Source organism: Falco punctatus, assembly GCF_963210335.1.
Source record: "Falco punctatus genome assembly, chromosome: 8".
NCBI lineage: Eukaryota > Metazoa > Chordata > Aves > Falconiformes > Falconidae > Falco > Falco punctatus.
Window position 1 is genome coordinate 9155898 of NC_137588.1, and position 17787 is coordinate 9173684.

The window sequence follows — 17787 nt, forward strand, 5'->3', positions numbered from 1 at the left end:
TAGAGCTTTGACCCAAAGGATGCTTAGTCTTTGACTTTGCTTGGCTGAATTCCTAGAGCAATGCCCATATTAGGCTGTGAAGAAGAGGATATCCGTGGAGTACAGTTTGTGCAGTCCTCTGTCACTCCCCCCATCCCGACTATCTAGCCAGGTTGCCATATATAGCAGAATCTTAATATGATTTGTGATCACTGATCAAGAGCTGGTGCATGACTAATGCAGCAGCATTCCCTCTTGTCTGTGAATGGTCAGCGTTCCCTTCGCAGCACAATCTACCTGTGTGGTTACACTTCCTGGGAAGCCCATCAGATGTCCATGGAACAGTACCCAGACAGCTTCTCTGGAATCTGACCTTGGAGAGAATTTTTCATATTCCCATGTGAAAATGCTGCTTCTTACACTGCATAGGTGTTTGTTTGTTTTTTTTTTAACTCTGTTCCACTTCAGCTGTTTTTTCTGATGAAAGTCAAGCCTGTCTCTGCAGGACATAAAATATTCTTTCTTTTTAAGAAAAAAACCCAAGCAAAAAACCCACCACTGTCCCTGTCCACACACACATTCTTGTTTTAGTGAGGTTTTTTGTGATAAACTGTTGGAAATTAGAAATATCAATATAGAAAAGCCTCAACAAATGCCTCCTTGTTGTCAATTATTTGTAAAGCAGAGTTGCTCAAGAGGTGAGGAGTTTAGATTACAAACCTTTTTGCACTGCTGCTTGCAAAACATGAAGCTTCAAATCTGCAGAGAGGTTTTGACTCGTCCTGTTGTACGTAACTGAATTGTAACCCTTTCTGGAGGGCTAAGGCTTTACTTTAAGCCAAAGGGCACAACTGAGTTATTACTCAGATAATACAGGTATGCTGAGAACTGAGTTTATTTGATTCCCTAGGCCTTGGCACAAAGCAAAGCTACTTCCCAAACACAGTAAGGTTTGGTTTTCCTTGTTCCCCAGGAATTCCCATGGCTGGCTCTGCAACTCCTTCCAAAGCAAAATTTGAACTGAATTGACCTTGTGTAAGGCTTATGTTTCCAGATCTGAATTACCTAAAGCCAAGAAAAGAGGCCTGGGGATAATGTACAGGGTACATGTAGGAAAAAATAGTGGTTGGTTTTCCGAATTCTTCTGTGCATGCTGATGGATAGTGCAGACTTCATTTGCTTCTGTTTTCTTTTCACTTTTGTAGTTTTGGTCCAGACACGTGGTGGCAATTCCAATGGTGCTCTGTGCCACTTCCCCTTCCTGTACAACAACCGCAACTATACTGACTGTACTTCTGAGGGGCGGAGAGACAACATGAAGTGGTGTGGAACCACTGAGAACTATGATGCTGACCAGAAATTTGGTTTCTGCCCTATGGCTGGTAAGGCTGGGAACCATAAAGGGATTATGGATTACCTCTAAGCGGTTTCTTGAGCTGGAAAGTAAAATGTCTGTCATTGGTCAGTTACTGATGACTTCCAATGAGCTGCACCTCAGCCCAAAATCCCTTAAGGCATTTCTGAAGTTTTGCTTTGTCCTTTTTACCCCACTTGATCACCTCTAGCAGAGACTTAGGCAACGCCAGGAGAAGGCAATTTTCATTACTACTTTGCTACAAGCCAGTGGTAGGGCATGCTTCTCAGCTGGTGCAAACTGGTGTAGATCCATTAGAGAGCACTGGAATGTAGTGCTTTGTGGCCAGTGAGGTTTTTATCTTGCATCTACCAAAGCTGCTTCTTCATGGCTCATCACTTCCTTTTGCCCAAGTCTGTGGTCAGTGTGTTGCCCTGAAAATGACAGTAATGTCAAAATCAATGTTGTGGTCCATTCCTACAATCCGTGCTAGTCTCCATGATGTCAAGAGGGGACATGCAGGAGGGAATGTGACTACCAATTCTTAAAAGAAAGGCCTTTGGTAACTAATGGCAATGTAGCATCTGAGTCCTTAAACAGCTTGTGTAACATGCAGGTCTTCAAATGGCTATGTTCATATAAAGGCATGTACATAACAAGAATTGATTCTTTCACATTGCACCCCTTGGACATTGTACAGAAGCTATTTCTAGTAGCTTTCAAATGAGCATTAAAATTAATGAACCCCTACAAGAGATCTGCACTTAGAGAATGTCATCACCCAGCAAAAATGCTATTTGAAATTGAGTGGGTGCCTAAAGCTTCCTTGTTAAGATGCAGAAACCACTACACAGTATGAAGGGGTATTGCAAATGGTCTAAACCCTCAAGGTCTTGTTAATTCTGGCCATGTAAAGTATTGTCTTGCTTTCTTTTCAATCAGCCCATGAAGAAATCTGCACAACCAACGATGGCGTCATGTACCGTGTTGGGGACCAGTGGGATAAACAACATGATATGGGCCATATGATGAGATGTACTTGTGTAGGAAATGGCCGCGGAGAATGGACTTGCATTGCCTATTCACAACTCAGAGGTACTGTTTTTCATGTTGATGTCACCACTTTAGCCTAAGCTTTGGGGGGGTGGGAGAAACTGGTTTTCTTTTCCATCATTGCATGTTTGAGCCCAGGCTCAAGAATTATGTATTATCAAGCCTTTCTTTGTAGCAGAAAGGGAATCAGAGGAGCTATGTGAAGTTCCTATCTTGTTTACGTGCTGGAAAAGTACTATTTCAGTCTTTGCAGGCTAGCAAGCAGAAGCAAACTTTATTAGCTTGATCAGTAGGTATCCCTCTATGTTGAGGAATCAGCACCACTGTGACTTTAGAGAACTTAGTAGAAGTATGTCCCTGCCCCAAGAACAGACAAAACTCCAGACTAGTCTGAATTTTGAATGCAGAGTCATTCTGTTTTATCGTTCTGCAGTGAAATTTTCAATTCCTCTGTGCTGGATTAGCTTTTTGCTGGGTAATCTATATGAAAAGTTGGCAGGACAGCACTGAGATTACTCTTATTTACTTATTTATATGAGTAATCCAAGTGGAGAAGTGCTTAAGCAATACCAAAAAAAGAAGACTTAAAAGCACAGACATTTGATCATCCTACAGCTAGCTCACAGCATTGGATTCATGTCTGGAAAAGGCAGGGGCCTGCTGTCAAGCAGCCAAGAAAGGACTTTTAACACCACTGCTGAAATGGGTTATAGTTTATAGGGAAAGGCTCGCTGAAGGGCTTTGGGAGGTTTTGGTTTTTTTCCTAAGCATTTCCTCCAGAACAGTGAGAAATGCACTGCTAAAGTTCTGGTCTGTGAAACTCCTTTTTCCACATACATAGCTAGTTCTTTGCAACTTCATTCTGGACTTAAAGTAGTGTTTCTTGGTGAGGAGGGTGGAGATACTTTACTTTTTCAAAAGACAAAGGTTACCTACCTAAGAGCTGTTTAAACATAGCACCCAGAGAAGGTCCTTGGTGCCCATAGAAGGGTCTGAGTGCTGCTTGGTTTATCCTGATGCCATGCCCGTGGTGTGAGAAAGTACAATGGGGAATGAAAGCCTGGAATTAACAAAGTCGCTTCCCCAAGAACAGATGGTCTGTGATTGACTCCGGAACCGAACTTGGGTCTCTTGGGTTCCAGTTAAAAAACCAATATGCTGCTGGGGTGGTTTTCATATTTGTTTTGTCTTTCTGCTCCTTGCTGTGATTAGACTGGCATTGGGAGTTCTGGGCCAGATCACAGGTTGACATGTTGCTGTTGAACCTAATAGACTGATACCATTGTACTTCAGCATGGGGTCTGGTTACTGTGTTTTGAGGGAATAATGGATTAGTAGATGCCAGTAGCATCTTGGATGTGTAATAGGTCTGCTCCTGTCTTCAGATGACTACAAAGTGTTAGCAGAAGATGCCCAGCAAAATAACTTCTTGAGGATGTTTGTACTTCTTGATGGTATCTTTATGAATTTGGAGTAGCCGTTTCTCCTTGTGTAGTTCTAATGATTTCAGACAGTACTCACTGAGGTGTTTCAGTTTAGAACTTCCTCAGAGGAGGTAGTGTGAAAGGTAGTGTGCTGTTTTAGATTTTCTTTCACACGTGGAATCTGTCAAAAGGAACAGCCACGCAGTTTTGTAGTCTGGACTGCATCCTGCAGACCTCTTTTCTGCAAGTGTTGCTTATTTGCACACAGCTGATAAATAAACTCAGGGGTGTATGCAGCACTACTCTGTGGTGATCACAGATATCAGGAGGGCTCCCTTTTGCCTGAGTGGAGCTTGTCATAGTCAGTGTCTGTAAGCTGATCAAGAGGAGGGAGTGATGTGACAAGCAGACAGATTTTGTCTTAACACTTAGAGCTATTGCTGACAAACTGTCTCTGCTCTTTTTCAAACAGACCAGTGCATTGTGGACGGTATCACCTATGATGTGAACCAGACCTTCCACAAGCGTCATGATGAGGGGCACATGCTGAACTGCACATGCTTTGGCCAGGGCCGGGGGAGATGGAAATGTGATCCTGTTGGTAAGTCACCAGTTGTGCCCACTTGCCAAATGCACTCTGTGGCTGTGTAGAAACTGGTTATGGCACGGTGAAACTGGTGTGTGAATTTGGGCTCAGTCTTTGCCCACTTTCTGCCCTGAATCACACAACTGCAAAAGTACATGTAACACTGGATTTGCTGGAGGGTAAGTGAAAAGGTATTTGTGGTTTTAAGGACATGAAGCCTGGGTTATCAGACATGCCATAGAAGTCAATGACAATGCAGTAGTAATGGATTGTGGCAACATACCTTTTAAAATGTAGGAGGTCATGGTAACAGGGCACATTAGTTCCTGGCTGGGGCGATTTGGCTGAACTCTGTTGGCCTAGCAGGCAGGGCTCTTGGACTGAATGCTGATAAAACAATATGCAGCTAGGCGCTGATGCTAGGATCTGTTTTCTTTTCTTTCTCTATCCTAAAATCTTTAGTTCTCCTCATTAAACTGAGAAAGGAGCACCAGCATATATTAACTTAGCTTTGGACTAAATTGATTTTTTTGGCTGTTCTTGGTTCTGGCAAAGAGAGAAAGCTCAGGATGAGAACACGTGTTAATAGCACTCTGGAGGTTAGCTAAAACCATCATGGTTCTCTGCAGGAATGAGGAGATTTCATCTCTTCTTCCTCCCCCGCTTTCCTAGTGAAACTTGATTGGAAGATAAGACCTGGCTGTTTGGTTTACAATTACTAAATCCAAGAGAACTTCAAACTATTGCCAAGAAAATCTATTAGAAATTACTAGTGGTTAAATTCTGCTTTATTTACAGTAACATCTATACAGGTTTACTGGAGGAAGTTGGATTGTAAAGCTCCTGAAAATTACTGTTTTGAAAGAAGCGGAGGGGGAATGATTTCAGCTATCTGTAAATGTGCAACTGGTTCAGTTTTGTTGGCTCTCTCTAAACAGGGTTTCTGTTTATCCAAGCAAGCATGATACTAGTTCTCGATGAAAATTTCCATTGAGCCAGAAACAGGCATAGGTCAGACTGGAAAGTGTACTGAAGCATTGGTACTGTGTTGTATTTACACTAGCTAAGCTGATTCCAGGATGTGATCTGTCCTCTTTTGGTTTATATAATGGTAAATTCAGAAAGAATCTGCTGAAAGTTAACAGGTAACTTCGGACTTACAAAGCATGACTGAATTCTGCTGAAGCCAGTAGGAATTCTGCCATTAACTTCATTGAGAACAGCATGGTTTAACTTTGGATGAGAGATGAACTTAGCTGACTGGAGCAAAACTGGGCTCCACAATAGATGGTTCAAAATAAATCCTTTCTTGAAGGAACATCCCATTGACTTCCCTGGGAAGCTTGCCAGGTGGATGGCCTGTATTTAACAGTATCTGAAGAAATCCACCACAACTGAATTAGCCCCCTAGTATCTAACACACGCAGTGATACATCAAGAACCTTGATTTGAGATTCAATTTCTTTTGCTGCTTTCTCTTTATTTAACTGTATTTGCAGATAAACATTGGTGTTAGATTTCTTTTTGTAAGTCTGTTATGACTGACTTTTCTGTGTTTGGCAGAGATTTTTCATTATAGTTTCAATAATATGCTGTGGTTAACTGTCTCTTTTGTGCCTTTAGATCAGTGCCAGGATTCAGAAACCCGTACCTTTTACCAAATTGGAGATTCGTGGGAGAAGTACGTCCACGGTGTCAGATACCAGTGTTATTGCTATGGTCGCGGTATTGGAGAATGGCATTGCCAGCCTCTGCAGACCTATCCTGGTAAGAAAGCCAACAGACAACTAACTCATCTGCTGAGTAAGACATGGGGAAAGCAAACTTTCCACCTCTCACCTCTTCAGGTTTCTGTACATTATTCCTTTTGGTTTCCTTTTCAAACAGAACCATTTCCCCCCCTCCCTTGGCAGACACAAACAGGTGTCATGATTATAAAGAGGGGGCCAGGCTGTTAGCTATTCCTCAGGCCAGGGTTAGTTTAGAGAATAACTGTCAGTTCACACAACAACTTGGGTTTACGTTGCTTCTTGGTGTTTAATGATACCACATTTGTAACCTTCAGTTCCTATTGCTTAAAACTCTTAGGTATGTAGTCTTTCCTTTTCCACTCACCACAGAAGCAAAATACCATGGAATGAGAAGAGGAGACTCAGGGAGGACTTTATTGCTCTCTAAACTACCTGCAAGGAGGTTGTAGGCAAGTGGGGTTTGATGTCTTCTCCCAGGTAACAAGCAACAGGACAGGAGAAGATGGCCTCAAATTACACCAGGGGAGGTTTAGATTGGATATTAGGAAACATTTCTTCACAGAAAGGATAGTCAAGCACTGGAACAGGCTGGCCAGGGAGATGGTGGAATCACCATACCTGGAGGTGTTTAATAAATACGTGGATTTGGTGCTTAGGGCCACGGGACTGTCCTAAGTCCTACAGTTGGATCTGATGATCTTAAAGGTCTTTTCCAACCTAAATGATTGTATGATTCTGATTCTTCCTGATCAGTGCCCTGAAGAAATTAAATATTTGAACTTTTGTTTGCCCAGTCAGTTCCAGGAAATCTTTATAGGCACAGGCAATGCCTGCTTATTGGCTTGTTCTGTTCCAGTTCCCTGAACAGAACATGATAAGGGGAACCTCTTTACTTTCCTGTTTAAGATTGCTACTGCCATTGTCTTAATCTGAATAAAATTAAATATTAAGGCTGTTTTGGCTTCCCTGTTGGGAGGAGAAGACTGTGTTCATGTCATTGGTTCCTGAACCCATCTCTGAGCATAAATGTGGAGGAACTGCGTAAGGATTGGATGTAGCAGTTTCAATGCTGAGGTGATTCTCTGCTTTTATATCAAGATAGGTTAAGAAGAGTATATCCAGTCACTAGCTGCAGTGTATTTATACCCAAAGTGCCCTGTGAGGTAAGAAAGGGAATATGAGGCTCGTTTGGAAAAACGGTTTTAATATAGCCGTAGAAGGGGACTAGTCCCTTTGAAACATGTTGAAACTACATGCTTCACATAAATAAGGTACCTCTTCTCTGTGACTTGCTTCACACACATCATATAGAAGATCTTTGTGACAGCACTGTATTGAACCTGACCTACACCCAGCAGTGTTGTCAATGACCTGACTGCATTTCTATCTGTGGCCATAACAGCTAGTGAGCCAGAGACAAGGCAAAAGGATATTTGGCAGACAGAGCTATGGACTTGCCTTTCTTCGGGGCAGGAAACTAAGGAGGGCAAGAATAGGAAGCAGGCCTTCTTTGGACTTTCTTGAGTTTCTTCCTGGACCTTGCTGAGCTTCATTGACTCCTGTCAGATTGCTTACACAAACATCTCCCTGAGCTATGTGAAATATGCATGCCTCCAGACTGGAGAACCAGGGCTTTGGGCTTCTTTAGACACAAGAGTGACTGAAAATGTGTAAATAAACTAAATCTAATGTTTCTGAATGTAGGTTTGGGGTTAGGTGAGCTTTGAAATTTTCTGCCTGTGGGCACAGGTTTGTTTGCCTGGAAGTCCTGTTAAATATGGAGCAGGTATATATTACACAGTTGTACAAATAAATTATAATTAGTAATGTTAGGAGTGGGAGGAGAGTGAAGGTATTTAATGGCTAAAAGAAGACGCTTTCCTGCAAATTCCAGAGTGGTCTTTGCTGGCATTTTCCGAGAACTAAAATGAGGACAGTGCTGCTGAGTGTTCAGTGAAACCTCCCTGGCAAGGCTGGGAGGGACTGAAAGGAGACCCATGGGATCATAAATCCTTTCCTTCTCTATTGGAGAGCCTTGTGGAGGAAATACACCTAAGCCTGATCTGGCTAAATGCAGTCTGTAGTCTTCATCATTAAAGCACTGCTGAACTTGTATTTTTGTGAGTTTATGGGCCCGATTTGTCTCCAAGGCTTCCACCAGCCCTTCTAGTGTGGTTTCTGTGCAGAAGACATGCCTCACTACCTGTGGAGTGTTCCACAGTGGCATGAAAATTTAGTGTTGCCAATCAACTGATTGAATAAGTTAGTAAACCAGCAGAAGACTAGTGTCTCTTTGTAGGTTTATTCAATGTCAGATCAGGAATTTGCTGTCACCATGCCACAAGATTAGACCTGGATTTGGTAGACATTTCTGATCTTTTTCCCTGTTCCCGCTGCAGAAGATAATACATGAAAGTAGTTAGTTGCTGAGAAGCCCCCTCTCTTTGGACAGCTTTGCTTTGCAGACTTTTTCTATATTAGACTGATACGCTTTTTTATTTCATTGATAACTGACAGGAAATTAACCCAAACAGTGCATGTTAACTCCCCCCCAGAATATATTCTAATTCACCAGTTTTCTAAGTAGCGGTGAATCATGAAGTGTAGAAAGACAATGTAACTTATTTCCTATGTATAGACATAGTATGTGAACTGCACAACTTTCTTGCTTTTTGACTCCACAACAAAGGCAGAACAAAAGCATCTCCAATATGTTAAATAAGGCATTTATTTTTTTTTTCCCCCAGGGTCATCTGGGCCTGTTCAGGTGATCATCACAGAGAGTACAAATCAGCCAAACTCCCACCCTATTCAGTGGAATGCTCCTGAACGATCTCACATCACCAAGTACATCTTGCGCTGGAGACCAGTGAGTACCACATTCATCATCATTCATTTATTCATCAAAAATACTTTCTTTGGCTTTTTTTGGTGTCTGAAGGAAGTGACTGACACAATTTCAGCAACCTGTAGTTGCTACTTCACTGTCCTTGTCCTGTAAAGGTCAACAGTTACTCTGTGCTTTATAAACACTTGATGTTTCCCTGCCCAAACTTTACTGGTCACTGCATTCATGAAGTATCTTATTAACCAAGGCACTAGCACAGTAAGCAGACAAGTTTATATCCTTCTTCACTTTAAGTAATGTAAATCCTTGTGGAAGCTTCTTCATCATAAGAAACATTGTTTTAGTACCATGTACTTATCCAGAGACAACTGGCATAAATTTTCTTATTAATGAGGAGGTAAAAATTCATAGGATATGAAGATATAAACAGCTAGCATAGGATTAAATAAACAGTCATCTCCCATTTTCTCTAAAGTCTAAACCAAAGCTGGTTAACCACTGCTTGTTGGCTCATTCATATTTGAGGAATGATTTGGTTTAACCAATGTATATGAGTTGCTTTACATTTCTCCTGAGTACAGCTTCACAAAAGACCACTTAATGATTAAGAACATTAGTACCTTGATGCTGCCTGTTACGAAGAGAACAATAAAGGCCCTGATCCAAAGCCATTAAAGGCACTTAAGTTTCTTTTTACTGACTTCAGTGTATCTTGGAACAAGGCCTGAATGAAATGGACTTTAAAGCGCTGGAGTACAAACCTCAGAGGATGGAGCATTATATTAGAGCTTCCCATAGAGTTCAAACACAGGGTAGAAGGAAAGAACTTTTCTGTATATTGTTTTCAGATGATGGCTTAGAGTGTTACTGTGAACAGGCTTCAAATATGCATTTTCCAGCCCTTACTTCATGCCTTACTGTATTTTTGATAAAGGAATGAGTTTAGTTTATATATTACAAGTAATGCTCCTTTTAAAGGAAGAAGTCCAAAGCTAAATGATTTTTGTTTACCACAGTAAAACTTAATCACCCAAAATGTCATGAGCCCTGCTTCCTGCCATAGTTTCTCATCATCTTTGACTTGATGCCATCTGTGCATTTGCCATTCAAGTCATACCTGTGTTTGAATATCACAGTGCTTGGTAACCATGTGGCAGGTTAGGTCACTAGATACCCCTGCTAGCAGGCTAAGGAGTCTCTCACTATTTAAGTGTCCTTGTTCTTGCAGAAAAACTCTGGGAGACAGTGGAAGGAAGCCACCATCCCTGGCTACCAGAACTCCTACACAATCTCAGGCCTGAAGCCTGGTGTGATATATGAAGGACAGCTCATCAGTGTTCAGCAGTATGGCCACAAAGAAGTCACTCGCTTTGATTTTACCACAACCAGCACCACAGCAGTGACAAGTAAGTTGAACAGTGGGGCATCCAGAAAAACCTGATCTCCTTCACTCAAGTCTTTTTCATGCATCCCAGTTAACACAAAGGTAGCAATGGTTAATTATACCTCTCTTTTGTAGGCAACACTGTTTCAGGAGAGACAACGCTTCTTCCTCCCGTGGTTGCTACTTCAGAGTCAGTGACTGAAATCACAGCCAACAGCTTTGTTGTCTCCTGGGTTTCTGCTTCTGACACAGTTTCTGGATTCCGTGTGGAGTATGAGCTGAGCGAAGAGGGTGATGAGCCACAGTATCTTGGTGAGACAATATTTGAGCCTACTAGACCAAAGCATTGGTAGCAGTACATCGCTGTTTTCGATGACGATCAGCATAGCTGGTGTAAATAGTGAGGGTCTTGCTATCTTTCAGTAGGATTCAGTTAGGAGATGAGAGTGCTCACTTTGTTCATTGTCCTTCCTGCATCAATGGCTGTAAGTTCATGTCCAAGGAAGAGTATGAGAACAAGACAAGCATATAGCAGTAGCACCTCAAAATACTGCCCCAGGAAGCTGCGGAGGAAAACTCCCTGAGCCAGAGGTGGTGGATTTGTAATAACTGTAGGTAGATACATTTATTCTTTGCAGCTCTGAATTTGCCCAGTCTTTTTTTTTCCTTTTGAAATCATGTAAGTTTACTAGGTTCCACAGCATCATGAAGTGAGCAGCAGTGCAGATGAGGAGAGAACCAAATCTATTTTTCAAACTTGCCGCCTGGCTAATTTCCGCTGCTATACCTTTGTTCTTCCATCGCAATGGACAGAGAAATTGAGAAAACTTTCCTATATACCCTCTCTTGGTTAATTGTCATCTCATGGATGTTTGTTCCAGTTTGCTCTGTCAGTTGCTTTGTTTGGATTGGATCTTATTCATCTTTGATAATGCGGCAACTTATCTAAGCTGGAAAGCTGGAAGCCAAGGCACTGGACTCAGACCTAAGAATTGAATCTACTTTTCCAACATCTACTGTAGAGCCTGTGTCACCACGCATAATTTCATCTTAAGTTCTTTCTCCTAATTTCCTGTCTTAACAATAGTAATAGCAGTATCTCACAAGGATTTGAGGTTACAATAGCTACTTGGACATGAGTGCAACAGAAGAATAACGTGAGAAAAAGAACAGTAATCCTCTGACCTAATAATTCTCCCTGGACTGTTGCTCCCCTGAATTCACAGGCTTGGACTCATGAGCAGAAGTGGCTTACGCTGGGATTGCCAGCACTGTCACCACCTTTCTTGTCTGCACACTGGCTGCCCTGACAGCTGAGCTGTGTTCTGCAGCACCTCCTGAGCTCATCTGTCTACAGACAGAGGTTTACAGGCAAATTGAAAGGCAATTCCCATTTTCCCTTAAGATGCTTGGCTTCAGTCTGGCCAGTAAGGAGCTGCTTCTTGGGGAATTTCCTACATCTGGCATGTAGGTGGACATCTGGGGGAAGGGAGCAGGGAGAGAAGTTCATTAGCCCTCATAATGTCATTCTTCTCTACTCATGAGTCAGTCTTTCCACATAACCTACTCATGTGAAAATTCTTCCATATATTTCTGTATTGAAAATACAACAGTCAGGATATGAAATAAGTACTTGGTTAGCTGAAATGGCTAGATGCCAGCAGTGTGCAGGGGTCTGCTGCTCGGCTTGCCCTGCCATATCACACACATCAAGTGTTGCTGTCCGAGGTGTTGTCTGCTTGCCCAGTGTGGGGACCTGTTCCAACTCGCCACACAACTTTTCTGATGTGGACTAAAGACACAGTACAGAACAATTGCTGTTTCATTGCAGGAAGACCGTGATTTGGTTCAAATTAGAACAGAGGTCTCAATTACTTCAGTTGAAGAGAAAGCAAGAAGGTAGAATTGCTAAGGCAATTTTTTCTTTCCTGCCTTCCTTAGATCTGCCAAGTACAGCCACTTCTGTCAACATCCCTGACTTGCTTCCTGGTCGCAAGTATATTGTTAATGTCTATCAGATCTCTGAAGAGGGAGAGCAGAATTTGATCCTGTCTACTTCACAGACTACAGGTATGTGTGGGTGCACTTTGCAAGCTGTTCTTATTGTTTGTTCAATGAATTTTTACCTCTTACCCTCATGCTTGCTGTCCTCCTCTGTTTATTTCCTTAAACAGCTCCTGATGCGCCTCCCGATCACACCGTGGAAAGTGTAGATGACACATCAATTGTCATTAGCTGGAGCAGACCACAGGCTCCAATCACAGGTAAGTCTAATGGGAGTGCACCTATTTTGCACTGTTGGTAGAACCTGAAATCTAGGTAAAAAAGCAATGACGTACAACTCTGGGACAGAGGGCTAGCATATAATTCTGCCCAGTCTGAGAGACCAGCTGGGAAGCACATGGGCTGTTTTGCATTTGCTTGGTTTTGCTGTCTGAACCAAGCAATTCAGGAGGCTGGACACAAAACAATTCCTTCTGGATTCGTGTTAAATAAAAACAAGTCCTATGACCTTCTCTTTGTATCTGTCATCCAGACCATCCCATAACAAGCATAAGACCTGTATAGACCTAAATCCACATGTCAAAACTCAGAAATATTCTAATCCAGGTCAGATAATGCTTTGTAGGGCATTGTGAGTGTGTGCTCTATAGATGGGATGGGACATGAGCACAGGCAAGCCACAAGTCCTGCTGAAGTTCAGGACTATTTTTATGAAACCTCAGTAGGGAGATCAGTTTAATTCTCATTTCTGGTATTCCTTGTACTGGCTTACTGATTGTGGCAGAGAACTATATATACTTTCTCTTCCTTTAGGCTACAGAATTATCTACACACCCTCTGTGGAAGGCAGCAGCACAGAGCTCAACCTGCCTGACACTGCAACCTCTGTAACGCTCAGTGACTTGATGCCAGGTGTTCAGTACAACATCAGCATTTATGCAGTGGAAGAAAATCAGGAGAGCACTCCTGTCTTCATCCAACAGGAAACCACAGGTGTCCCACGCACAGGTAATGGTCAGCATGTTCTCATTATCAGTCACTGAGTTTTCTGTTAGTACACAGAGCTAAATGACAATGCAGGCTCACATTGTTTTAGCTAAATGAATCCTTGAATGGACACAATTCTAGTTTTTGTCACAATTGTTGCGGTTTTTAATTGTAAATGTCACTGGTATTGAAGTTCTGTAGTAAAGTTATGGTCACTTGTGAACTGACACAGTCAGGCCACCACTCTGTATTAATAGGGCTGTAATTCCTATGGATCAGATTGCAGGCAGTTCAAAAAGTTGGTCTTGCATTGTGTCTATGGAAAAGATTGATCAGAGTTTCCTAACTTGTCTTAAGGGGGTTCTGCTAAGAGATCTTAAGAGCCTGCTATATCATTTTGGCCTGCAGATGTTTAAGGTTATGTACTCAGACGCCACAACACAAATCCAAATTGTTCACCTGACTCTTCTCCCTCTCCCTTGCAGTCCTAACCATTATTTTCCACTGCAGTCAGTGGGGATGGGAGATTGCTCAGCACTGACTGATGTGCCAAAGTAACACCATATGATCTAAACTTGAGGCACCTATAATTTAAAAAACTACTGGTTTCAGGTTATTCAAGTATCCAATTGGGCTGAATAGCCAAACCAAAAGAAAGGATAGTGAAAGAATTGGGATCTGATGTGGTAGCAGTGGAATTTGATGGTCCTGCAAGTTGCAAGCACATGTTCGCAAATGGGATTTACCAGGAATGAACTCAGCTCAGTTGTTTTATGGTTTGGCATCTGTATCTTCCAAAAAATGTGCATTGGTTAACCTTAGGGCAGTATCAGTCCTAATCTGAAGAAACTTAATTTGAACGTAGGAATTCAAGGGTGCAGTACTGTGGACCAACACAGAGGGAACTGGATCTTATTATTGACTACAGTAAGGCCAGATCAGCCCCTGTACTTGTTTAATTGTGAAAGATGGATTTGAAGTTAATTATAGACATTCAGAACATGCCATTGGTTTTGAAAACCCTCTCTTTTAATTTTAAAAGGAGTTTCCTATTTCCGGTGCCCGGAGTATTTTATTCCCCCACCCCAAGCTTTTGGTTCTGCATATACTTGGAAGTTCTGTAGCATATATTACACCTGGTCTTTCAGTTCCCTTTCTGTAACAGCAGGATACCTTCTATGACTGAAGGCTTAGAATACTTAAAACTATGTAGTGCCAATCTGAATTGTAGTCTGCTTGAATGTTGTCTGGGAATGTGTGTATACATGTTTGCAGTAAGTTTGCATTTTTTATTTGGCAAATATTCTTGGGCTAGCCATTGCTCAGTCCAAATTAACTTTTTCTTCTTCCATGTAAACCTATAGCTTCTCCTGCCAATTGCTAAGGACTCCCTCTATACCACTGTTCTGTCGCTCTGCTTTCAGATGAAGTTCCTTCACCCAAAGATCTGCAGTTTGTGGAGGTTTCTGATATCAAGATCACCATCATGTGGACCCCACCACAGAGCCAAGTGACTGGCTATCGAGTGGAAGTGATTCCTGTCAATCGTCCTGGCCAACATGGCCAGAGACTGCCTATCACCAGGAGCTCTTTTGCTGAAGTCATTGACCTGCTCCCAGGAACAACCTATCTCTTTAAGATCTTTGCTGTGAGCCAAGGCAGGGAGAGCAAACCTCTGACTGGAGAGCAAACCACCAGTAAGTGTCTTTCCTTCATGGTTTTTTTCAACCTTTTGAAGTGCATATTTCTCTGTCGCTTAGAGAAATATATAAACAGAGCACTTAAAGTGCAACAGTTGTAGCCCAGGAGGCATCCCATAACTAGGATGACAGGGCTGGGAATTCATTCAGTCAAACAATGATCTCTTCAGCAGATTTATCCTCCTCCAGGGCTTTCCAATGGGAGTTTAACTCTCATGGCACTTTAAAACAATTTCGTATGGCTGGAATTCAACTTTTTTATTACTGACTGAGAATTGATGGGCCCTGCAGTTCTTTTACAGCACAGAACGCAGCCTGTGATTTTTTTATTTTTTTTTTTTTTGAGGATACCTTAGGGCAGAGTTCGGCATGATTTGGGAGCCTTGCTGAGATTGCTCTGAAAATCCCTATCTCCTTTCTGACAGCTACATACCTATTTGTCTCGCTGTCAGCAGTAGGAGTTCTGCATGCACGTGTAAGAACAGGCCTTGTCATTAACAGGACTGCATTTCAGCTTTGCCAGGTCAGGCCTGGCTTTCCACAGGCTGTCTCACCACCTGGAATTTCACTGTCATCCCAGTGAAACCTGGGGAACTGGTTTGCAGTGACCTCAAAGGACTGTTGACAAGAGCCATGGGGAGCGTATATTTTTCAGGAAGGGTAGCGCAGGATCTCTCAGAAACTGGTTGCTAATGATCTAGTGGCAGTGCAGCATGTCACCAGTGTGAGGCAAGACAACAAGCAAAGCATACAGTCTGTCAGGCATTGCTTTTTGCTTTGCAGAAGTGCAGAGAAGAGAGGAGCCGTGTCTGGGCAAGATGTAGGCTTTCAGATAGAAGAGGAGGTTTAGCGTGGGTTTGGGTGGTTATCTCCATTTTTGATCCAAGAGAAGCCGATCAGACAGAACCTGGGATTGTGGTTAATTTGAGCAGATCCTGTTTATCAGGCCGTGGAAGGATAGTTCGATGTTTATAGTGCTCTTTGACTCAGTCATGTTATTCAAAGGACTAAAATTCAGCTATGTACATCTGCTGTTCTGACACTTTTTCAGTAAATGTGAGCAACTTTTGAGAATCCAGCCCAACTCTTACAGAGATGAGAGGGAAGGAAAGGAAATGGGATCATCTGTGAATATAGCCATGCTGTTTGAGAAATACTATTTACTTAACATCCATAAAGTTAGGAGCCATAAATAGTGCCTCTGCCTCTTACCATCTCTCTTGACTACGCAGGGAGAGTGGGATTCTTAAGTTTGTCCTTTGACATGGGTATCTAATTTGGTGTGAGCACCCCCCTAATCTTTCAAGTGAGGCTTTCAAAAGCAAGGATGCAACTTAGGAGTCTGAACTCTCTTGGAAGCATTTAGAACAAGAAGTGCTCAGTTTCCAGTTAGATCTGTAATTTTTTGTGGTTGTTTTCAGGGGCCTTGGCTAGGTGTAGACCTACTCTGAAAGTCCGCACACAGAAGGTGTACATCAGAACATAGACATTTAATTCAGACAGCACAGAGCTAGTTACAAATGTCTGGAATCATTTTCCATAGGCTATGATCATCCGCTTAACTGCTTTGCCTAAACCACATTTCAGAAAGCATTCACATAAATTGCATCCTGTAATCGAAAGTCCTGGGAAACAGAAATCGTTCAGAGTTCCCAAGGAAAACCCTGCAGCAAAAGTCTCTTCCCACGGTGTAAATGTGATTCTCTTTTTGGCCTTCCGTTAAAAAGCAGTCTACAAATAAACTCTTGAGTGTGTGTGTGTGTGTGGCTTTTTAATCTTCCTCTTTTTCCTTTAGTATGGGGAGAGGAAGTGATAAAAGCCTAATAGAGCTGGCAAATTAAATTGTGCAGAAAGGAACTGACTGTAGGCTACAAATTGGAGGAAGATACAATCCTTGTCAAATGACACTTAGCACAGATCTAAGTACCAAGAAGAGATAAAGCTGACTCTCAGCCTGTGGGCTGGAAGGGAGGATCATACTCATCCTTTGTCTTTTAGAACTATCTCCTCCATTTTTGCAAGTGGTGGAATAGGTAAGTCCTCCCTTCCTTATCCCTCCCTCCTCAAAAAGGACAAAAAATGCTTCCTGCTGAATTACTGGGAGAGTGATTAAAACATTAGTTTTTGTCACAAAAATGTTACTTACTCAGGGGGAGAAAAGAACATTTGCCACCAAAAAATAGTACTGATGGAACCTCTCCTCACCGCTTCTAATTTCCACATATGATTAGGACCTAGAAAAGGTGGGGAAACATGCCACGTAAACGCTACAAACTCTTCACTGCTGCCAATGCTACCATCCGGTGCAAATTACTTAGTGTTTTTCCCCCTCTGAGCCTCCTTTTCTGAGCCAAAGGGTAGCGACATCTCCACCCTTCACTGGACTCCAGTGCAGTGCTGAAGAAGCTGTGTTGCTTCAGCCTCTTGTTTATGTAGTTTTCTAGGTTATCAGTTTCAGCAGCTTCCCAGGGGCAGTGATAAAAAGGGGAGGAAGCCTGATAAGAGCTGTTGTGTGAGTCCCATGGGAGAGATGAGCATGCTTAGAATTGTTGTATAGTTAGTTCTACAGTGTGGTTATTTTTAAGTAGATCTAGAAACTGTTTTTCTGCAGAAAGTCGCTGTTATTTATTTTTACATTAAAATGACAAAGTGGGGGTGTTTTGTTTTGGAAAGGGATTTTGAGAGGGCAGGGAGTAGGATTGGGCAAAGATCTAAAA

At 42.2% G+C, this 17787-nt stretch overlaps 1 protein-coding gene across 5 annotated transcripts in view; it reads left to right on the forward strand.

Annotated features, from left to right (window-relative positions):
- Positions 1-17787, forward strand: part of FN1 (fibronectin 1) — a 55837-nt gene that overhangs the window by 9748 nt on the left and 28302 nt on the right. For all 5 annotated transcript variants that reach the window (XM_080399812.1, XM_080399811.1, XM_080399813.1 and 2 more), the window contains exons 9-19: positions 1185-1361; positions 2276-2428; positions 4283-4411; positions 6020-6163; positions 8895-9016; positions 10224-10401; positions 10515-10691; positions 12321-12449; positions 12554-12643; positions 13197-13391; positions 14795-15067. In XM_080399812.1, the coding sequence (XP_080255938.1) occupies positions 1185-1361; positions 2276-2428; positions 4283-4411; positions 6020-6163; positions 8895-9016; positions 10224-10401; positions 10515-10691; positions 12321-12449; positions 12554-12643; positions 13197-13391; positions 14795-15067 (1767 nt within the window). The remainder of the gene's footprint in view (positions 1-1184; positions 1362-2275; positions 2429-4282; positions 4412-6019; positions 6164-8894; positions 9017-10223; positions 10402-10514; positions 10692-12320; positions 12450-12553; positions 12644-13196; positions 13392-14794; positions 15068-17787) is intronic.